This window comes from Chroicocephalus ridibundus, chromosome 10, assembly GCF_963924245.1.
Source record: "Chroicocephalus ridibundus chromosome 10, bChrRid1.1, whole genome shotgun sequence".
In the NCBI taxonomy this organism is placed as follows: Eukaryota; Metazoa; Chordata; class Aves; order Charadriiformes; family Laridae; genus Chroicocephalus; species Chroicocephalus ridibundus.
In genome coordinates, this window is record NC_086293.1 from 21,713,280 (window position 1) to 21,736,705 (window position 23,426).

The 23,426-nt window shown below is 51.1% G+C and overlaps 2 protein-coding genes across 4 annotated transcripts in view; one reads left to right on the top strand and one right to left on the bottom strand.

The window, feature by feature from the left end:
- The window catches only part of ABTB1 (ankyrin repeat and BTB domain containing 1), a 28,945-nt gene extending 25,180 nt beyond the window's left edge, over positions 1-3,765 (top strand). The window contains exon 12 of the mRNA XM_063347688.1: positions 361-3,765. Coding sequence (XP_063203758.1) covers positions 361-567 — 207 coding nt within the window. The 3' untranslated portion in view covers positions 568-3,765. The remainder of the gene's footprint in view (positions 1-360) is intronic.
- Positions 3,766-10,119: 6,354 nt separating this feature from the next.
- The window catches only part of MGLL (monoglyceride lipase), a 109,732-nt gene continuing 96,425 nt past the window's right edge, over positions 10,120-23,426 (bottom strand). For all 3 annotated transcript variants that reach the window (XM_063348297.1, XM_063348300.1, XM_063348298.1), the window contains 3 exons: positions 20,812-20,901; positions 15,020-15,235; positions 10,120-14,062 (listed from right to left, as the gene is read on the bottom strand). In XM_063348297.1, coding sequence (XP_063204367.1) covers positions 13,937-14,062; positions 15,020-15,235; positions 20,812-20,901 — 432 coding nt within the window. In that variant the 3' untranslated portion in view covers positions 10,120-13,936. The remainder of the gene's footprint in view (positions 14,063-15,019; positions 15,236-20,811; positions 20,902-23,426) is intronic.

Consider the following 23,426-nt stretch of genomic DNA (forward strand, 5'->3'; position numbering starts at 1 on the left):
GCAGCATCTCCTGGTTCCTGCTGGAGAGCCTTTCTGGAGGGAATATTGTGTATGTTCACGTGCCCCAATACCACAGCTACAGGTGCTTAGTTAGTGGGTATTACGGTGCGCTACTTGAGGTGCAGATTGCTAGTGGCTGTGGCCATTTATTGTTGGAGTATTACTGCCTCCTTAGGATGAATGGCATCTCCAAGTGGCATCTGTAGAAGACATAGGAAGATTTGGGTCTCCGTGTACCCTTAGCATTCCCTTTTCTTCTGTGGGATCCCTCAACACTGGCTGAGCCCATTATCCCAACCCTATACATCCCTTTGCCTGTCGTCTTCTCTTCCTAATGGTTCCCTTGTCCACCCCATACAGCTGGTGGAGTTGGAGGAGTTTGTGGCTGCTGTGAAGGAGAATGCGGAGGCCGTGGAGGAACGGCAGGAGACTGACTCCATTCCTCTGGTTGATGACATCCGCTTCCACATCACCAGCAACGTGCAGACTTACAGTGCCATCGAGGAAGCCAACCAGAAACTTGAAGCTCTGGAAAACCTCCTGGCCAGTATAGGGCTTGAGTGCTGATGTGTGCAAATCCTGCCTGTCGTGTGCAGCCCGTGTAGCCCCCACTGGGCTGGCTTGGAGCGTGAGAACATCTGAGTCTCTGAATGTCTCTCTTCCCCTTCTTTGTCCTCCTTCCCATCCACTTTCAGGCATGGTTTCTTTTTAATTTATTTATGTCTGGACATTCGTGTGTCTGGTTTGTGTTTGTTTTTATTTTAGTGTTTTTTTTGTTTCTCCTTTCAGAAGTAGCTCCCAAAGCTCAGCCCAAGTCAGTAGCTGCTCCTTTGTACAATACAATGCGGACAGGAGACTGCAAGCTGTTGGCAGTGGTAAGGGAGCTGTGCTGGGGGACTTGGTACTGCCTGGTGTTAGGACCCATCCTGTTCTGCCCAACGACACACTGCTGAAACTGGTTCATGCCAGGATATTTGTTGAATTGCCACCAGCAGAGGAAGACAACTGGATTAAACTCTCCAAATAAGTGTAGTAGAAAGGAGGCGGCCTTTCTTTCACTGTCAGCATTATGAGATTGGCAAAGGTGGGCAGTGCTTCCCTAACAGGGACACAGGAGTACTTGGCTATATGGAAGGCACTGTCTTCAACTGCTGTTGTAGGTCTTGGATGAAAAAAACAAAGTGATTTTCAGGTCTTCCATAGCTTTTCATTGCTTTGAAGTGCTCAGAATTTAAAAGCTTTGCTTTCTGAACAAACATCTTGGGGAATACAGTAGAGACCAAAGTCCTTCCATTCTTAGAAAGCAGTAGCTTTCAATGCATAAAAAAGGGAGAGCATCCCTTTTATCCCTAACAGGGGAAGGAAGCACCTTCTTCTTGGAAACAGCACTTTTCCCTTTCTTTTTGTCCATTGTGGTAGAGCAGAACTGGCTTGCTGGTGGGTCAGGGAAGAGGGGTCAACGGAAATCTTTTTTGAAAGGAAAAGGGGCCTTTTGGATCTCTAGCAGGGCAGCTGTCCCACTCGTCGACCTTCTGGCTTTGCTCAGCCTTGAGCCTTGTAGCTTCATTGTTCTCCAGGAAATTCACTGTTTGTACTAATGAATGTTTTTGAATCTGTGTTCTGCAGTAGGTCTTGTTATCTGGCGTTGTCTCCCTAGGCTCCTAATGAGGGTAATGATGTTCTTTCTCCTTGGCGCCAATCAGCGGGCAATACCCCTGCATAGAGCTTGCCTTGCCAAATAGGCTGCCCTCCGAGCTGTTCATCTGCAGAACGGCACGTTACGAGAGTCTTGGGTCTCCAAGGCACAGTCCGGGCATACTTTGCTGTGCTGTGAGTTGGGAGGGAGAAGAGGCATTGTGTGAAGCACACAGGGAACCTTGCACAGACAGTGGGCTGCCGTTACTAACCCATATCGTCATTTTGGTCACTTAGTGAGGCAAGAGCCTGAAACAATCCATATCAGGTGTGGTTTTAGTGTTCGAGGTGGGAACTGGGCATGGATCCCCTGCAGCTTCAGTCTGTTGTTTTCTGTAATGGTGGTGGTGCTTCACATGGATGAGGAAAGGATTTGGAGATCCAGTGTTTAACAGGGACTTGCTACAGGTGTGGATGTACTGGGACGATGGGTTTCTCTTTGCTAATCACACCCGGTAAGAAACTGATGCTCGCACACCCTGTGAGAACTGCAGCCTTGCTGCCCTGCTCAGAGTACCTGCCCGTCTCTGGCGTGCCTTGCAGCCGTTTGCATGTACGTGGTCAGGCTTCGGGCACCACTTGCACTGGGCAGGCTGGGTTTGGTTGCAGTGAGGAGGGGGCATCGGAGTTTGGCCGCTGTCCTCGAGAGAAGCTGGACTTCGGCAAAATCATGTGAGGATTGAGTTCCACTTAACAGAAGCTGGGGACAGAGCTGGCGGGGCGGGAATGGGGTGCATTGACCTACCTGGACCCCAGATGGTTGTGTACTTTGTTATCTGTGTTTAACTGGTTTCTCTTGCAGAACAAGACTCTTTGGGGCAGGGGATGGTGGCTGCAGGGCTATTCAAGCAGGGAAGGCTTTGATTCTTCTGTTTCAAAACGCTTGAGAGGAAGTGCAAGGAGTTCTTGTAGTTTGGTTTCTGCAGCCGTATTAGGGTGAGGGAGGAGGATGTGTCCCCGCAGGGGTGTGTTGCTGTATGGAAGCAGGGAGCAGCAGGAGTGGGCTTCTGCTTGGGGTGGTGACATGGAGAGGAGCTGTGTGTTTGTTGTGTGATTTGTGGAATGTACCTCCATGTCCGTCTCTAAGCTTGGTGCGCCTTTGACAGGACCACCAAAGAGCCCAGCACAACTTGAACTGATAAAGGCATCTCAGTGGACTTGAGGAGGGGGAGAGCTATTGAGAAGGCTTTAATATGAAGTCCTATATATTTTGGAGAAAGAAGGGTGAAAGAGAGCTACCTGTTCTCTTGCTCAGCGGAGTGTCAGGCTGATGAAAGCCTGCTACAGAAACAACCGACAGCTTAACCCAGCTGGTTCAGTTGCCCTGCGTTTCTCTTCCCTATATGGCTGGAGATGATGCTGAACATATAAGCAGGATGTTTAGGTTATCACATCCCCTCTGCTCCTCCTGCATAAATTCCGCATCTGACATCTTAGTATTCAGCTTTCCACAGCAGTGGTTGTGACAGCCCTGCACAAGGCTTGCACGGAGCCAGCAGAGAACAGAACGTGGCCTTTGCCTTCTGCTTGTACTGAACGAGATGCAGAAACAGGATTACCCAGGAATGTGCTAATGCTTTTCTCTGCGGATGCCTCAGCTGCTAAAAGCAAAATGGACACTGGTGGTGGGCAAAGCAGGAGGAAGGCAGAGGAGGGGCAGCGGTGCTGGGGAGCGTTTTCCATATGGCTGCTCTTGCATACTTCCATTCCTGTGTCCTTAAGCGTGCAGCAAGTGAGGCCGCAGTTGTACACGTGGGAGGAAAGGTCGGTGTGGCCTTTTGATCGGCCTCCCCGGCAGGGCAGTTCCACACGGGCTGCCAGGCAAACGCCTCGTCAGTCTGCGTGCACTTAGTGGTCACATCTGTGAGCCCCGTCAGATTGTCCAATTACTCGGGGTCCTTTAACTCCCCCATCCCTTTTGGCAAAATAGGGCTATCAAAAAGCATAAGCAGATGGTCAGCATGCAGGCAGACTCTCTAATTAAGATGACCCAGGTCAAAACTTAGATTTGGATTCACTTTATTCTTGCTGCAAATAATTTTATCACAAAATAAAAACCTTTTGATTTTTCTTCCGTTGCCGGTGTCCTATTTGTGTTCTGTTGCCTCTGTCCTTTTTATTTACTACTAGCCACTTGTTGAATTAAGAAGATTGTAAAATTTATCAGAGCAACAATATATTTAAGAAGAAATGTGTAAGCATGTGTGCAGCAATAAAATAGTATATTTCACTATATCTCTTCCTGCTGTGACCTTTTGTTACCAGCTGACAACGTCAGTGTGGCTTTATTTCTGAAAGGACTCTGTGGGCTCCTTCAGCTTATTTTCCTGGGCCAAGGGCTGGCTCTGCACCACCTGGCTTCCAAGCAGTGAGGAAAGCGTGACTGTGCTCTCCTCCCTTGGTGACCCCTTCATACGGTCCTGCCAGAACACGGGTGTAAAGCACTGGTTTGGTTTTACTGGTTCCTTCCTGCCAGGGTTATTCTGTTTCGTTAGCAGCCCTGTGGCACGGGCTTGGTCACAGGGGAGCTGGTGGAGGGTGATGCTTGTCTTGGAGAGATGCTCTGGGCAGCCCCCAGCAAGTAAGTTGTCCCTCGCTTCTTGTCACCCCGAGCCTCTCTCATTGCTGACTGTCCATTAAAGCTGAGGATGGAGATTTCTCAGCCTCTGTGCTTAACTATTCTGACTTGTCCAGTGCACCCTCTGAAACATGTTGTTTTCTCCAAAACTGCAGGTCTGCTGAAGTGCCTGGGCAGTTCTTCTCCTCTCTGAGGACACAGACACTTATTTTCTCTTCTCCCTTCTTGTACGTCTGGGTGGCTGCGATGGTTTTGGTGGCAATCACTGAGCTGCCTGTGTGCAGCCCTTGTTGACTTCGGAGCGTGACTGGCATTCAGGGAAGGAGGATGCAAGCCTGTCCCCGCGGCTCCGTGTAGGGACGTGCAGTTTTTTTGCGGGGGGGGAGGATACTAATAGCATCTGAATGACTAATGCTGTTGAAGGGAGGGACTGGTCTTTGGAAAAGTTCAAGAACTAATCGGGCTTTTGGGACTTGGCAAACAGCGCTTACAAGGAGTATCCTTGTGCTGTGAGAGCCGGGAGTAAAAGATGAGCCTCTTTAAGAGGCTGGAGCTGTCGATGTTGGTACAGTCGTGGTCAAACTGTGGAGATGGCACCTTCCCACGGAACAGCTCGCAGTCGGCGTGCGTTGACAGACTCGTCTGCTCAGGGTGACACCGCGTTTTATTCTCTCTTGCTGTGGGCAGCCTGGCGGAGCCCGTCCCAGCCCGGGGAGCTGGATTGCGGCTGTCTGTGCCCGGCTCCCAGGGAGGAGCGAACCCGGCCAGGGCTGGTGATGGGAAACAAAGGCTTGGCTCCCTTCTCTGCGCACAGGCGGTGGGTGTGCTGGCCGAGTAGGTTTTTGTTTTACCTTCTAAGCTAAAACAGATTTGACATAACAAATTTATTAAGATAAGAGAGTCCACACTGGCAAACCATTTGTCAGAGTCTGGGCCTGGTTTGAATAAAGGTGCTGGCTCCGTAAGGTTTGCCGCCTGCCTCAAAGAAATGCAGAGGGAGAAGGGCAGAGAACTCCTTTTCTAGGGTTGCAAGTGGTTTTAGGTTGGAAATGGGAGGTGGGTGATTGGCAATAACCCAGGCAAGAGCTGCAGAGAGGAGATCTATTAATTAGGGGACAGCAGCCACACTTGGGTGCAGCTGTGGCCATGCAGACCCTTAAAGCCACAAGCTTCAAGGTACATGCAATCAGCATCTGGGGAAGGGGGCAAGCATGCACGTGCCTCTCACTTTTCCTAGTTGTGGTTAACTTTGTAAGCCTGCAAGTTCAGGGCAAGGTTTGAAGGGCATTTCAGGAGACTAAAGAAAACCTTGGAAGAGGATCAGTGCCCATGTAAAGAGCTAGTTCTGGTCCCCGAGGGTCTGGCTGCTCGATTCCCAAAATAAGCTCTGAGAAATAAGTGTGAGAGCTTTCCTCTGCCTCCTCCTGTTGCTGTCAGAGCAAGCTGGAGGGGAAAGGGAGCAGGATTGGGAAGTGAGATCTGCTCCCTCCTCACTGCAGCTCTCTGCCAGGGTCTCTGCTTCGCGCCCTGCTCCCTTTGCTGGTCGGGCGGAACACGGGGCCGTTGCTTTGGCAGGGTGTGTTAGGAGAGAGGGAGGTGAAGGGAGTGCTGTGGTGTGGCCAGATGCATCGGTTCATGGGCTCAGGGTGGGGTGGGGTTGGTCTTTTTCAAAGAAATCCGAAGTACCTTGATGTAGCTCTCCCATGGAGGAAACTGAGCTGGTCTGTGTTGCACGGGGATGTCAATAAGACACCAGTAGGAAAAAATGCCCCCCTCTTTATTCTTTTATCATATCACTTTTTTTGCAAGCCAGGGTCATCCCAGTACCATTCGTACAAGGCTGCGACAGTGATGCGCCGTGCGAGCAAGGCTGCGCAGAGACCTGCTGTGGAGGGGAGGCAAGTAAATGTGTTAGTTACTGCTCCTTGAGATATGCTTTAGGAGATGAAGGCTGATCTTTCATATCAAGGCTAAGATGACATTCTATCTCTCCCTTCTGCTCAGAAGGTTTTATTCTAACACATTCTTGGCACGGCACAGCAGAACCACCAATATTTCTATGAATTTTATTAAGCTTGCTTCCATAACGGGAGCCAGCAATCTGCTCTCTAGAACTCCTGCCACCCCCCTCCTCCCTGGATAGAAAACTGAACTTCTATCCAGGAGTTTTAAAACAAGTTTGTTGGCGGCAAGTTCAATCTCTTTCTTTTTCCCAAAGGCTCTCCTTGAGAAGCTGAAAATGCTTCAGGCATTTTCAGAAAATGTCCAGAAAGCTGTTTCTGCTGTGTTGCTTGTCCGGCGTGAGTGCCTTTTGGGCACAGCATCTTTAAAGCCATCCAAGGCACTGGCTCTGGCCATGTTGCTTCTGGGGTGACAGCTCCTTCCCTTCCCAGGGCTGGGCGAGGTGGTGTTTCCTGATTTTATCTGACCTTTTCCAATCACACGTGCAATTAAACAAAAGTCTTCCAGGTCTGGAAGCACTTCTCTTCCCCTGTCGGCTGCAGTGCTCGCAGTGCCGGCTGCCGTAACAAGGCAGATCCGTCTTGCGTGCAAAGTTCAGCGTTTGCTGGGCATCCAGGGCTTGCCAGTCACGCAAGCGCCCCGGGGCTGGGTTTTGGTGCAGAGCAGCCGCAGGGAGGGATGTCCACATGCTCGGCACGGGAAGAGAGGGCTCGGTGTTAAAAGTGCAGGGGGTGAGCCCTGGAAGCTCAGCGCCGGCAGGGCTTTTGATAGGGATAACACAAGGGCTGCCCTGTGCCTGGGCAGGCGGCCCGTTGCTGCCACTGCAGCACGAAGCTGACCCTGTGGGACGGTGAGAGGGAAAAACCGATTATTTTTTTTTTCTCTGGGTAGAGAACCAGAGTTGTTTATTTCTGGCATGTGGATATCTCCCGCTCCAAGTTCACTCTGTTGGCCTCAGGAGAGCTTTGTTGGTGTTGCCGTTGCGTGTCTTTTCATCTAAGTGAAGGCACAACTCTGCTACGAGGGCTGCTGACCTTGGGAAGGCTGGAAAGCCCTGCTTTTCCTGGGGCTCTGGCGCATGGCAGGGGTTACTGTGGTCTGGCAGGGCCTTGCTTGCCTTTGGTGGTGGACCCTTCCTAAAGTGACACAGGGAAGGCACCGCTTGTCCTTTGCACCCGAGCTGCTGTTGCTTTGCCTCTGCCATGCTCACCTCTGCGTGTTTTCTTAGAAGACAAGTGTTTTCCATGCTGGACATCTTGCCCTCCCCTCCGCTCCTCCCCCCGCAGGCCACCAGATTTCTTTGCCAAGTTTCCTCCGTTTAGACATCAGCGCGTATCATGCGATCCATCCAAACTCTTAATTGATCTCTTAGGAATTGTTTTCATCTGAATTCCTGGAACGTTTCCAGACTCTGAAGAGCTTCCTCCGGAGGGAAGGGAAATTAATCCCGTGTCCCTCCTTCCCGAGGAGCGGTGGCCACGGGAAGGCCGGTTGTTTGGCTCGCTCCTGTCGGGAGATGGGGGCTCTGCACTGTTTGCTCATGGATGTGGCTGTTTGGTTTAATAAGGCAGATGTTGGGAGAGCAGCAGGAAGGGAAGTGGTAGCTCCACATCAGCAGCTTCCCCATCAGATGGAGAAAGAGAGTATCCCAGACTGAAAAACGGGGAGAGCATTGCCCAGTTCCTGTGCGTGAAGGGGACTGGTGCTCATACAAGGGGAGAAGAGCAAACGACTACTCAAAAAAACCCCATTTTTGAGAGCCTGGAGTGAGCAGGAGCAGCGGTGGCAGGGGATCCGGCTGCCGGCACGGTGCGCGGTAGCCATGGTCTCTGATGGTGCGGTGGCACCTGCGTGGCCCCATCAGCTCCATCCCCTTCCCCTGTGATGGAGATCCCTGCGAGGCCGGGCAGGGACAGTGGCAGCAGCCAGAGAGGTGCGAGTCCCCGCTCGCCCCCACCAGCAGCTCTGGAGTGAGTTACACCCCCACTTCTCCCTCCTCCTCCCGTGGCCTATAAATCCCACGCTTAACCGTTTGCCAGCAGAAAGTGCAACCGAAGCGCTGATAGTTTATATGCTGAGCAGATCTTCGGAATTAAAATTCCCCACCGCTCCACCAAAGCTGCAGCGTTTGGCCGTTCTCTGGTGCCTGAGCCTGGCCCGGGTGGTCCCGGGGGTCTGACAGAGGCACGGTCCTGTGGCACTGCTCTGGCTCCTGCTTTACCCTCACCTGATCCCCAACCCCGAGAGAAACCACCAGCTCTGGGATAACACCAGACTAAGCGCAGGCTGGGGGGAAAGAAATAGCCAAAAAAGCTTCAGGCTTCTCGCAGACTTGCCAGGCCAGATCAGATCAGAAGCATGTGCCAAAACCAGAAAGGCCACCTACGGCTGTGACAGCTTGCTGGGCACCGGGTGGTGACGCCAGGAAAACTGACGGCGCCACGGCATGCACCCTCTGTCAGCCCTCAAATCTGTGAGGAGCTTAATGAGCCACTAAAATACCAGGTAAAAGAGCTGAGGACTTGCCGGTATTAAAGCAGGTCTTGTCACTATTGATGTTTCTTACTGCCACAGTGTGCCCGCCGGCTCGGCAAAAAGCCCCGGCGCCACTCTGTGTGACGACGGGCACCAAAGTCAACGGGCAGAAGCTTCTGACCCGGCAGCTCCTGACCGGGGTGCGATCAGTCGTACAGCCCGCGCACAGCCGCGGAAAGAGAATATTGTTCTCTCGATTCAGCGAGTTGAGGCGCGAGGAGGGTGAAACGAGTTGCCCGGGGCTGCGGGTCGGGTCTGGCGCTGCTAATGACTCCAGCCAGAGGGTGGGCACGTGGACGCGCCGTCCCCTCTGTCCCCTGCCGTGGCAGTGGCGGTCGCCACCCGTTTTGGGGTGCCAGCGAGGGGCCGGGGAGCCCTCGCAAACGCAGCAGCTTGTCTTGAGGTCCGTGCAGGGAGGGAGACGGGAGGTGGGGAGGGAGGTGGGAGGCTGTGCCCCAGCCCCGCTCTCCGGGCAGGAGGGACATTTCCACAGCACGGGACACCCCGACACCATCAGCCCCACGTTCGGATGGACCGGGGGGCTCCGACAGCAGCGGGGCACTGCCCGGGAGCCGAGAGCAGCACACCCCGCTCCCCAGCCCGCTCTGCCGTCACAGCTGGGGGCAAAAGGTAGGATTTAAACGGCTGGTGCTCCTGGCCAGGGTGCAGGTGCTGCCTGTTTGAATTGGGTACGGTTCAGGACCAAGATAATGCTTTAACCGGCTTGTAAACGCGTGGGAACCAGGTGTCGAAGCAGGCTGAGCTTGCCTGGTACGCCGGGCTCCTCCACCAGCTCCCGACTGCTGTCTCGTCTGGGGTGGGGAAAGTACTTGGGCCAGGGGATTTTTAAAAAAAATTTATTTTTTTTTTATTTTATTTTATTTTTTTTAAGTTAGCACCTCAGCTACAATTAATTAAAAAAAGAGAAAGCTTTGGCTCTGAGGAGAGCAGAGCTAGTTTTCCTTGAGGTTGCCCAGCCAGCCGGCCCTGCTAGGTCAGAGTCAGATGCAGAGACATCGTGACACCTGCGGTGCCCCATGCTGTATTTTTTACTGCGCTGCTCTGGGCTACAGCAAATAGTGGCGTTTTGGGGCTCTTTGTGGGATTTCTGGGCTCTTTGAAAAGCTGACCTTGAAGCAGACAAGGGAACCTCAGGCCTCCGTGAGACGCATCCGTCCCCAGCGCCCCGGTGGGCAGTGGCTGGGAGCAGGTGCCGGCCACTCGGCAGCGCCTGGGGGCTGCAGCTCCCCCCCCGGCAAGGCTGAACGGCGATTTAATACCTCTCTGCCTTTCCCTTCTCGCCCTCCGGAGGGATGGCAGGCACCAGTGATGCCCTCAAACACGCTCTGTTCAGAAAACATAACTTTATTATTAGTTGCAATATACATTGTATTCCTTTAAGAATCCTAAACTTGCATATGGTTTTTCCCACTGAAAATACATGTGTATGTATATATGTTTTTATATATGTGTATATATATATAAATGTATTTTATTGAACCGGAGCACAACGGAACAAGAGAGACAAGCTCAGACGTTACTTGGAAAAGTGTGTTCTCGATGGGTTTGTGCCGGCAGTGTGCTAAGGTGTGTGGTATAAAAAGAACAGGCGAAATAGAAAATGGGATGGGTTATGCCGTGGGGAACGGTCTCTCAGTGCTACGGGTGGCGATATATACAGTAGTTACACGTTGCTATTGCTCAGTCGTGAGAGCCACCGTATTCTCAAAGGCAGACCGGTCTCTGGTGCGGCTCCGCGCAGCAACGTTCGTAAGGCCGGCTGTGCTCCCTGCTAATGGTACCTGCCACTTGAAAGCAGAGTTTAATTACGTTTCCCCTGGCGGCAGCTCTGCTCGTTACTAATCTGGTCAGCGAAGGAAGAACTCCTCTGGGGCACGGTGAAACCTAACTGGGTCAATATAAAGTAGCTTACAGGCAGGGGAAGGGATCAGCGGCAGCAGCCAGAGCTGGGATGCTCGGGCTGAGCTACAGCTGGCGCGCATCAGCATCTCGGCTGAGCGGGGTGGATCTGGTCCTGCTCCGGCTCTCCGCACCCATCTCCCCGCCTGCGCACGGGCAGCTCCCGCTCCCCAGCTATCGCCTGGCGGTGGGCTTTTTTTTGGGGTAGGTTTCTTTCTGTTCAATTCCTCAGAAGATAATTCTTCAGAAGACGGGCTGAGGGTGGCAGCAACCCTCAGCCCCTGCTGTGCCAGGGCCTGGGGCTTATTTGGCTTTTCTGTCGTTGTTCTTTCAACTTTTTGTTTGTTAACCTGATTTTCAAACACAGCTTCCCCAGGCCACATGCCATTGCTGAGCTTAGCCAGAGAGAGGGACAAGCCTTCCCCACATCAACGTAATTGGTTTCCTTTTATTTCCGCTGAGCTGCAGATGTTTCTTGGGTGAAAGGACACATTTTATCAAAGGCACTGACCACGGACCTTCCTCTGCCTGAAGCCGGGTTGGAGGGAGCAGACGGGCTCTGACCTTCCTGCTGGAGGGTCACTTCCCTCCCCCCCGCAAAGTGCTTGTCAGTTTGGGAAAGGATGTAAAGAATGTGGGCATTGATTTGCTCCTCCTGACTTCCTCGGGAAAAGTGCTTTCAAAAAACCCATCCTTAAATCATCATCTTGCCACTACCCCCGCAGCGTCTGTCACCACTGGATCACGCCTACTTGATTCCCCTTCCAGCTGAAGAAGCAGGTGAGGTTCGTCACCGCTGTAGTGTTTCTCTTTTTGCTGTCTTTCCCCAGCAGCACCTGACAGGGAGGGCTCTTGCTCGGGGAAATGAAGTCGCAGCAAGCCAGGCTGCTGGAAGATACAGAGCAGGCGACCTGTGCGTCGCCCCCTCCCCAGAGCAAGCGTCACCAGCCGTTTAGCAGGGCTCTGTGGGAACAGCTGATTGCACTGGAATAATGAATCAAAAAGTAGTGTTGCTGGGAGAACTACAGCTCGTTCCTCTCTTTAGAGGCAAGAAAACACAAGTATGAAAGTGCCTGGATCAACCTGTACAAAAGAGCTTTCCTGACGTGGGCCCTCATGGCCATTACACGGACGTAACCTGCACCCACACATCCGTCATCCATCCGCGCTGCTGGGGCTGAACAGGACCAAGCCCTGATTCTGACTGTTATTGCACAAAGGTCCCTTTCCTGAATCTTGCCAGAAGCGGCTTCAAGGGGAAGAGAGGTGGGTGACCTCCCGCGACTGTCACAGGCGGGATCCAGCCCTGGGGGCAGCGGCAGAAGATGTAGCGATGGGTCCCACCGCTGCCAGGGAAGGCAATAAGGGGGCTGGTTTGTCATGGGGGGAGATGCCCCACTCTCTCATAGTGCAACATTTGCGGGCATTTTCATAAAATCATGGAATGGCTTGGGTTGGAAGGGACCTTAAAGATCATCTAGTTCCACCCCCCCTGCCGTGGGAGATACCTCCCACTTGACCAGGTTGCTCAAAGCCCCATCCAGCCTGGCCTTGAACACCTCCAGGGAACGCTTCTTGCAAAATTAGTGGGAGAGGGGCAGGTTAAACCCCTCCCTTTGGCCAGTGCCAAGAAGCGTATTCATAATTAGGGCCATCACCCTGGACAAATTGGCCCGCGCAGCTACGCTGTGATCACTACGCTGCTTTTGCTGTATCGCTACGATGCCTCTGCTCCATAACCGGGTCTTAAGTCTTTCCTTTAGCCCTGCTGTGACCAGACACCCAGGAGCTCTCGGATTTGGCTTGTCTGCACCACTGGACCAGTCCACGAGCTCCTCCGTGGCAGCTTGTACAGCAGCGCCCCTGGACGCCCCCAGTGCAGCAAGGCAGATGTCGGATGGATGACTGCACCCTATACTCTGCCGTCAGCTCCCCACGTTGGCTAACGGGGCGAGCTCAGCCCCTCTGCTCAGTGCTCTGCCCCAGAGGTGGCTGTGCTCGTTAGGAGGAGACTGGGACGAGCTTGGACGGGATCTCTGTCCACGCTGTGGGTCTCCTGCGAAACCGGTGGACCATGAGGACACCCACTGCTAATCCCCACCCACCAGATGCTCTGCACTTCTCTCTAGCATTATTTTCAGGACATTTTCCAACTGATGAAGGAAAACAACAGATTATGACTGTAAAGTTATGGCGAGAGGACTGGATCCCGGCAGGACAACATTATTCCTTGCCAAGAGGAGGAACAATTAACCCTTTCTTTAGACTCTTCTCCAATCTCTTCCCCAGCTCCCAGCCACCTCTATATACATCATATATTATATTACTATATTCTCTTATAACTTTGACTTTGCTTTTCAGTTTCAGTAGCGCAAGTGATTAATTCCAAATGAAAAAAAAAAGGAAGGAAGGAAGGAAGGAAAAAAAAGCAGCCCCTAGGAATATTTACAGAATAGTTAGTTTTGCAGAGGAGATGGGGTTTGGCATTGGGAAAAGCATGGATTTATTAATGTGCTAAGTGGGTTTGATTCCACATTCTTCCTTTCCCCTTTGGGATCCTGCTCTGATGATGAAAATTAAAGAGCTGTTCAACACGCTTTCCCCGAGTGCAAACTCGCAGAGGACGCGCAGGGCGGTGGGGAGGCTCTTTATGCTCTCCCCTGGCCTGGCCTGCTGATAAAGGCAGCATCCGAAGGGATCTGACCTTGAAAACCAGCCTTTCACCTTCGGGGAGCTGTCAGCTCCATCCTTAGCTTCTCCTTGTTACCCAGCACCTTCGTTACTGCTCTCCTCTCAAGGACCAGGGCTTTTAAGGTACTGGATGGTGGGGTCAGGGAAGGGATTATATGCACCCGGAAGCAAAACCATGAAGTGGAAGATACTGACTTCTTTAACATACCAAAAATTATTGCAGTATAAATACACCCCTGTCACCCCAGCGAAAGCAGAGAAGGGGAAGTGATGGGGGAAGTCTGGTGGGTGAGGGGCATTTCAGTAAAATCGCCCCACCTGGAAAGCTTTGAGGGCTGCTCCCGCAGCTATCAATTCTTCCCCAGATTAGGGCAATGGCCATTTACATCAGCAAGTAACGCCCCACCCTGTGCCTCTCCCCCCACCCTCCCTGACGCTGTGCACGATAAAATATCCCAAGAGTCCCTCCACATTAGATCTTTTTCGGAGAGACTGCTATTAAGAAAAGCATTGATTCCCAGAAAACCCCAGTAAGAGCCGCAAAACCAATGGCTCTTAAGTATGGCTGGTTTCCTCAGCTGCTGAGACCTTCTGGCCAATCCATGTTAGTATTTCTGTGAAGACAGAGGTAGAGACCTCAGGCAGCTCTTTGTGGAGGGCATGATAGGCTTCCTCATACACCTGCAACCAGGGAGAGAGCGGAGATTAGCATGGGAAAAAGACCTAATCCGCATGAACAGCCCAACATCCCCTCTCACCAACGCCCACAGGTCCAACACGTCCTGCCCACACCTAGTCAGGTTTCTTTCCTAGATGTGGCAGGTTATGAAGTCAAAGAGATGCCACTGGCGGCGCCTGCCCTCCGCGAGCAGGAAGGCATTGGCATTGCCGGTTGACATCTGCGTGTCACCCGAGCACCCTGCTGCCCTTTCGGAAGATAATGCGTGTTCCAACCCCATGCATTTCTTGCTGCTTATCCCACTAAGAAGGAGGAAATACTTATCGTGCCCTTGGAGTTTAAAGGACAATGGGGGATGTTCCCATCATGCCTTGTGCAATTTTACTCCTTTTATGCCCTGACTATCCAGTTATTTTTCCGATGACAAAAGCTTTCCCTTGGTCTCCCTGTCTCTCTTTCAGGCTCATTCATGTGCTAACAATTGGTTAATCAGCTGTGGCTCTCTTGAAATGAGCAGATGTGAAGTGGCTTTTGTTGTGCGGTGCTTTGGAAAGGCCCCTCTGCACCTTTACGCGCTGGGGCGTGAGGTAAGGTTGGTGCTCACACAGTTGGCGTGGTTCGGAAGAGCTTTGGGGGTCAACACTTTACCTGCTGCTGAGTCTCGCTCTACTTCTATGCCACGTTGCTTCATGTCCAAGAGACCTGCTAGGTACACAGCCACCCCTGGGTCGGGTCTTGCCCGAAGCCCGGCTGTAGCTGGTGAAAGGCCACCACAATGTGCCTCAGGAGGGCTACCTCCTGGTGAAAAGGGGCTGTAACCTGCTTGCTCTCGCCAATGCATCAGCCCTGCTTTGCCTCCAGCTCTCCGGAGCTCAGCAGGCTCCCCACCCCTCACAGTCACTCATGCTCAGGCCAACGGTGACAGGATAATACCCCAAAATTCAAGAAAGCAAGATGACCTTGAGCGTTTTGTCCTGACTCTGCACCGTGTCCATCAGTAAATAGGACCCTTTGATATCGCAGAGCTTGTCGGAAGAGCCGTGTAGCACCAGGATGGGCAAAGTCAGCTTGGGCAGAGCTCGCTCAATTCTGGCAATGGCATTCATCAGCTGGATGACAAAGGAGACCTTCATGCCACCGTGGTAGACCAGGGGATCAGATGTGTAAGACTCCATCTGGCAGGGAGAAAGAGGTAATTTAAGGTTAGCAATATTTCATGCAGAAAAGACAAAGCAGGTCAGCCTGGCGGTGAGGAGTCTCTTCCCTTGGCTTGCATGGCCATTTCCTACTCTGTCAGGACATCCTGCCATCAAAGTCCAGGTCTTTACTGTGGCCACCCAGAACAGCTCACACAACCTGGCTTGCTCCCTGCTGTGTGTTTCTCTCTCTTATGTCACTAGGAAATATTCAAGCCAAAGCTCTTTCTGCAGTAAAAAACCAGTGCTGGACAAGGAGGTGCTCCTGAGGGAGAACCGGCCTGCATTCTTCTGCTCTGCCATGCCCTTCTGTCCGTCAAAGGTGTCACCTCTTCTGCAGAGGGTTCTTCAGACTGCGTTACTTGAAAGCTGATGTTCTCCAGGTCTTTATCCTCTCTGCTGAGGGCTTGGATCTTTGAGCCTGCTCAAAGAGAAGGCTCTTTGAGAGCCTGAGAACTCTGATGAGTTCTCTTTCACCTTCCCTTTCTGGGGCTGAAGACCATGACCTGCATCTACAGACAACTCACGCACCTGACTGCAAAGCACTCTTATGCGGAGGGGTCCTCTCCGGGTGCAAAGCGTGCACAGACAAGGCAGCAAATGACAGTATTAGGTGTCAGGCAAAAAAAAAACCAAAAAAAACCTCAACAACTTGCTCAGCCAGACTGTGAGAGGATAAAAATGTACAAGAGCTGGTGCAGAAAGTTGCTAGGAACGGGTAGTTACCGCAGCAGGCAAATCTACAGTAAATATTTGTATACTGTACATGGAGACGGCCCACACAGCCACCGCCATCTCAATATTTGCCAGAATGCTTTGATTATGGGTTGGGCTCTGGCACAGCCTCCAGTTTCTCCCAAGCCTGGCAGATGTTTGTAGAAATGATGGTTATTTATAGGTTAGCCAACAACACTCTCCTTCTCTCCTCGCAGGCAGTGGGGTCTGTTCAAATTCTCCCTCGCTTTGCAGAAACTTGAGGACTTCTTGATGCTGCACGTGCCTGCCCTGAGGGGACCATGGGTGGGAGGTGACCCACAAGACCACCCCAGGGACGTGTAGCTATGCGTAGACGTAGGCATGGGCACGCACTGTAGCAGGAGAGCGTGGCCTGCCTGGTGCCCACCAAGAAGGCAGAAAAACTTTGGGATGGATTGTGTGTTCATCTCCCCATAAGACGAGGTTATCAGAGCGGCAGAAGGACACTACATGGTGGGGCTTTACTAGCTGGGGGGATTAATTTGCCGGAGGGCATAAAGCCAATTTCCCTTCTCATTGTCTCAAACGTGTTGGGGCACAAAGCACGGCAAACAGAGCTGGCAGCACACAAGTCTTTCCCCATCGCCTTCTTGCTTCCAGTCCCCACCATCTCCTGCTACTTGAACCTCTGGTTCCTATCCCCGAGTGCACTAAGGGGAAGGAGTGGGTGGGCATTTGGGACGATCAGGGGCTGGCACCCTTCAGTCCCAGCCCATGGCGCTGAGAGTGGCCAGGGGGGTGAGAGCTGTGGAGCCACTCTAACTCGTGCTGGAGTTGGACGAAAGAAATTCGAGTTGTTGTAGCGCTCATTTAGGGACCCTTGGATTCAGCAGACGTTTCCAGTATTTGATTAAGGCCATTGTTGTGTTTTGGCGTCTGTGCGAGACCATGGCTACCCTGAAGTCAGGCGTAGTTTTTGGTGGGAAGACCAACACGGCAGTCTCTCACCACAGGGTCTCGCCTCCAGCACCTCCCTTTCAAAGAAGCAAGTGCCCGTGCACGCTGAGGGTTTAGAAAACTCTGTTTGTAGGAGGCCACTGCAAAGATGAGATTGCGGTTTAGGTAAAACTCTTCAGATACGCTGAGGATCCTCCACTCCTGCTAAATGCATGCGGTCCTCCTGGCCCTGCATGGACTCTCCTAGTGCCCGACCAGCTTGTTGGTGCAGAAACCTTCACCGCGTCCTGCATCCCCGGCACTGCTCAGCCTGCCTGCCGTGCCTTCCTTGCTCTACAAAGTGCCTCAAAAGAGCAAGAAGCTGCCCGTGGTTAGAAAGAAGCATCGTCCCATGAACGTGCTCATGGAAAAAGTTCATCTTTGATCTCCAAATAACCAACCACCTCTAATTTTGCTAGCTCTCCCATTGACAGCCGGGTGTACCCTGATATTTTCAGCCAAATGTGTTGACTTTTCATCAGCGTTTTGAGCAAAACCACCGTGTTGCACTGGCTACTTAGCAACTGGCTCCAGCCTAATCTGGGAGTTACTCGTCTGGCTCTGTGTCACAGTGCTGCGTGAAAGCAACGCAGCTTTGAGATGGGTTTCTTTTTATTTCTTAGGATTTTTTTTTGATCGAAGGCGACAAATGAGGGACTTTTTGCAGGGGGCGAATCAGGAGGGGTGGGCGGACAGATTGACAGAAGTTCCTTTCCCATGGAGTAAAACAATGTTGATGAATTCATGTGAGCTGGCCCCCTCCTCAGCCCCATAAATGCTAAGAGAATGACCTAATGGGTTTCTTTCTTTCTCTTGTTCTTTTCTGAAAGAACAGGGATTTTTTAGCTACCGAGCAGCCAACAAATATTTTTGTGTAGATGATGGGAAGGGAAAAAAAAAAAAAAAAAAAATAACCCAATTTTAACCCAGATCGATCGGGACGGCGGGGGGAGGATCCTGTTCCCAGTCAATGAACAGGAATCCTTGGCAGAGTTAACGTTCAGCACATGGGGCGAGGGCAAAGCAGCAGCTTGCCGGGGAAAGAGGGAAAGATAGGGAATGGGCTTGATGTTCTGCAAGCTATGAACGGCAAATCTTTCAATCCCAGAGCTCCCGTTGGCGCACCGAGCTCTGGGAGAGCGGGGGCAAGCAAGTGAGGGTGTCCCCACGAGAACCTGCGACTGCTTCCAGCCGCGGTCCAGCAAAGGCTCTGCAGAGTCCATCACAACAGCTCCTTCTTCTCTCTGTGTAATTCCAAGGCAGAAGCAACCATCAGGGCTCCTGCTGCATTACATCCCGCTGCTTAGAGGTCTGTATATTCCCTTTGCATTTTGCAGAGCAATAAATTCATTATAAGGTAATTGCAGCCTCATCCTACGTGGACTCTGCAGGCGCAAGACGAAAGTCAGAGGGACTATTCCACTGAATTCAACGGCAGCTAACGAAGATTAATGGGGTGCCCACCCCTGTGATGTTATTCCTCCTTGGAATAACAGGACTGGGTTTTTAAGGCTGCTCCTTGCTCTTTTTCGTGTCTCTTGCATCTGATACAGCAAGCAGATCAAACAAACATCTCCATGCCATCCTGCGTTTCAGTCCCTACACCCCGAGGACAGCCTGCTGGGAACACAAACTCATCAGGAAATTTCTTGGATGACGTCCCAAAAATATTTCTAGAGAACAGAAAGTTGGTCCGGCAGGAGAATATGTTTAACACATAAATAATGGATGTTTCCAGCACATTGTGTGCTTTGAAGCTGCGTGTCTTGAGTCCAAAAGGAGGGTGGAGTGTGCCTTAGAGGCAGCCAGAGGACCGCGATGCTGCGTTGTCTTCAGTGAGCACCGGGGGCCTCAAATCCTGGTGTTTGAAGACGGTCGGGAAAGCGCTTTACACTGTCTACAGCTGCTATCTCAGCTGTGCGTTCCCTTGCAGGTGCGCAGGCAGCGCAACAAGCAGGGGCTTCTTGTCTCGTTTTGACGACTACTCCGTCATAAGCAGACTCTAATGAAGCAGAGCTACGTTTTTATCCACTGCAAAAGACTTCCCCTTGCCCCACGGAAAGGGAAAGGGCAGAGGAAAAACAACGCTCAACACTTTTGAGACGTGGAGCATCACAGAGCAGAGGGAGCAGCAGCAAATATTTGTGTGGAAAGAGTACAGAAAGAGCGTTTATTATAAACTACGTCCAGTGGTTGCTGCGGTGATTCCTAACATCACCCCAGCTGCCGACGTGGAAATGCTTTGTCAATATCGCGCACCAAATAAAGGGAGCTCGCTGACACTTTTCTCAATGCATTATTAGTTGGGATGTCCCCACACTGTCACTTTTCTCCTGTAAAGCAATTTAGGGCAGCACTAGCATTTTCCAGCAGAGGATCCAACTGTCGGAGGCGTATTTAAAAACTGCTACCCTTAAGGACCAGCTGCGGCACGGAGTTCGAGTGCCACGCAACAACTCAGTGCAGAAGCAGGCAAAGACCCTGTGTCCCAGCCACCGTCACTCTTCAGGGAGGGGGTAACGCTCCCAAATTCCTCCCCTCCTCCAGAGCACTGACTGCTTTGATCCTCTGAAAACAAATGCAGAAGGGAAAACTTTCCTCCATGTGATTTTAGTGAATTAGTTCTCTAATATAAACCTTTTCTCTGAATTATATGCAACAAGTTATGGCAGCTGAATGTAATTAGGAACAGATTTCTATAGCTTGATTGGAGTCAGCCTTCCTCCCAAGGATGTATTTTGTGCAGCCTCATATGGTACTTAAGAACATATGTCATACGGTGCATCAGTGGATGCAGATGAACTTGCTCCACGCTCATCCCGACAGTTTCCTAGAACCTACTTTGTCTTCCTTTTCTCAGCTCCTTGAATCTTTCTGCCTTCAGCCCAGTAAAACGTTATGCTCTGTTCACAGATAAGCGAACTGGAAGCTGTTTGACCAAAAACCTCTTTGGCAGAGCCAAGAAACAGCCCTGAACGCCTTGTGGCTATTCTGGGAGACTCTTTCCTTTCCAGTTTACTGAATGGGTGAGTCAACGAGGTGGGATACGCTGAGGCTGAATCCGAGGCAACGACATCTGGTTTTGCCAGCGATGGCATGAAGAGGATGCAAGAGTTTTTACCAGGAGCGGGTAGGACTGGGAGAAGAGTCCTAAGCTGTGGTGACACCACGAAAACTTCACCCTGGAACAGCTCCATGCACAGTCGCGGTGGTGGAGCTGGAATTGGGTCGTTACAGCGGCTGCTTCAGTTGCAGCTCGTTTAAAGCATTATTCTCAGGCACAGCAAGAATACAGCGTTTGTTTGGAAAGGCTATAGCAGAGCCAGCCTGTAATCCAGGAGAACTTGTAGGTCTTTGGGGCAAGCATGCCCTTTTCCTCTGATCCAGCACAACGTGATCCTGGTTTGTAAGCAGGAAAGGAAATCTCCGGGACTGTAGAGTTTTGCACGGTTTCGCTGCCAAGAGGAGGGTTGGAAAAGTTGACTTTAGCCGTGTGTTTGCAACCTGTATGAGCCGGTTTTTGCCGCTGCGGTGAGCGGTGGTGGTGCGGCAGAGACAAACACCGTTCCTGTGTGCCTTCCACCACAACCCTAGCACAGAGCCATGGTACCTCTCGTGGCCAGAGTGGCTGCGGGTGCCAGGTGTGCCGAAGGGAAGAACGGCTGATTTCCCACCATGAACCAAGTTTTCTGCTACACGTAAAGTTCATTCCACTGACTTCGGAGATGTTTCACCTTTTTACACCAGCATAGATCTTGCCCTCGTGATTTAGCAAAACCCTTTTTTTTAAAAAGAAGAGAAATTGCAGGACTAGGACGAGATACCAACTATGCAGTGACTTTAAATTGCATTAAGGTTCTCACCTCCTTCTTGTTCCGGGAAATTGCGTTCGCATCTATCGATCCCAGGGACAGGTTTGGGAGAACAAAGTTGAGCACTTTCGCTGCAAAAACCTGTGAGAGAGGAAAGCAAGCAGTTACCGAGCCAGTTAGAGCAAGAGAGAGAACACAGAGGGCCGAATCCTGAGCTGAGGGGAATCAGCACTGCAGTTAAATAGCTGAGAAATGCCAACTGACACTGGAGAAAGATCCGTCCTATATTTAAAGCATTTCTCCTAAAGAGAAAATGTTTAAACTGCTCCTGGGATCAGGGAGTGGGCGTGCTAGTCTGAAATCCCATCAGCTATGAGCAACATCACAGCTTCATTGTACTTTGCCTTTTTCTCATTCTCAAGTTAATTTCTGAAAAGGCCTCAGTTAAGCACTTTGATAGGGAAATGCCATTTCCAGCCCTCGGAAGGGCTGGGTTTTGCTGTTTTACTGCCCTGTCCTTGCTGCCACAGCTCTGATATCAGGCTGCGGCGCATAGCTGATGGTTGGTGCGATTTGCCTAGGCTGCACTCCTTTTGATAAGCATATTCTCCGGGGAACCTGTAAATAAACAACAGCAAAATGCGCACGCATTGGCTGAGGAAATCCATTGCTCATTTGTCTCCTGGGAACGAAACACAAAAGCCTTCAGCAGCCCAGGCTGGAAACCGCTGGCAGAAGGAAGGGTAACAACTCCCATTTCAAGAGCACCACAAGCACATTGATACCAGGGTTCTGCTCTGATCTTTGATAGCTGTCTTTAATTAAATGATCACCACTTAAGTCACAAAATACATAATTAGTATTTGCTGGTCTGTTTAATGGCCCTTTCATGTTCACGGCTAACACCTGTAGGTAGGCTGTCGCCTGAGTTCTCTCTTTCTGCTGATGCGGAGTCACTTCTGAATCACTCCCTGACATTTCAGATCACGGACGATACGTGACAGAGTAATGGTGATATCAGAGGAATAACACAAGGCTGAAGTCAAAGTCATCCAGGAGTGAAAAGCAGCAAAGACTCAGCGCAGACTTGAGAAGATGTGTGTACCTTGGGGTGGGCATGACCAGGAACCGGTGTCTCTGCCTACCAGTATACCGAGCCCCTCACTGGCTGTGACACTGCGTCAGCAAAATTAATTTCTGCTGAGGTCTCTGGAGTTAGACCACTAGAATAACATATCCGCAGCGGTGCAAGTATGAGCTTATGACGCAAACAAGCAGGAATGTTAAGGCCTGTGAAAGGCCTCTGCCACCATCCTTCAAAGGGTCTTTAGATCTGCAGGAAATGCTCCATTTCCTCCAACGCCCTCAAAACTCTCATGTAATTTTGATGATTCTTGGAGGCAAGGTCATAGCCAGAAAAATGTTTTATGTTATAATCAAAAATTCAGCAGGTTCCCCTGGGCCTTCACTGATTTTTGCGAGCACTGTGATAGTTTGTGACGTGCCCGACTTTAATTAAAGAGCTGCGTGGTTGAAGCGCTGGCTGTATCCGACACATGAAAGTTTATCTCCCTGTTGGGTCAAAGCGGCAGCGTCGGTTCTTGGGAGAATAGCTCCCAAATGATCAAGAACGGGTAGCACAAGGGTGGGGATGTTACTGGTTGGGCTGAGGACGACACAGCAGAGCAGTGGTTATTAGAGCTGCTCAAAGCCACCGCGGGTGTGTGAAATACTAACGGTGTTCAAATCCAGCCCTTCCCTCTCCGTGAGAAAGGGCTCACAGTAGGATTGAAATAGATGGCTGACCATTGCCTCTTGACTGGGAGTGTAATTTAACAAGTAGGTCGATGCTTCTATCAGGACGCGGGATTTATAGGGTATTGATGAAACTGCGTTTCTGCAAAGAGCAGAATTTGGTTTTGCTGCACGTAGTCCGCAAACGCGCCGCGTCTCAGCTGCTGCCAGGGCTGGTTCAGCAGCGAGGGGAGGGATTTCTGCCACAGACTGAAGGTCCCCGTGTGTGATCCGGCCAACCGCTATTGCTGCCTTGAACCCTCGTTTGTTTAGGCCAAGGTAAATTCTTGCTCAGCTGGAAACTTCCCCAGCAAAGGGATGAATGCAGTGGTCCCTGGGAAATGGCCCAGGGCCGGGAAGTCGTACCAGCTCCAAGGGAAAACCAAAGCCTTTATGCCTCAGAGGCACAAACACCCATGAAATGTTTTTTTGGCTCTCAGGAGGGAAAAAAAAAAAAGCACACAAGGGTTTTCAGCTCAGCTTAATGGGAAAACGTGGTTTCCACAGGAATACTCTGCCTGTTTTCACTCCTCCTTCTTGAAAATACCTTTTCAACTCCAGGACTGCTTTCAACTAAATTTCACAGAGCAGAGATATTTCAGGAATAATTAATTTCTTATCATTTTTGAGACACAATAGCAGATTTGAAAGAGAAAGAAACTCACTGTGCACTTGTATTACTGCATGCGAGAGACTCTCTAGGAAACTAGAGACCGTAAAAACACCTCCAAAATACATTAGTTAGAGATTATGATTTCCTACACTGAAATAAAGCAACAATCTGGTACAGATCTGCAAGAAGCCGAACTACAGTAATACTAGTTCCCACAGAACTGGTGACTCCTTATTTCAGGAAGGGTTTAGCATCCAGC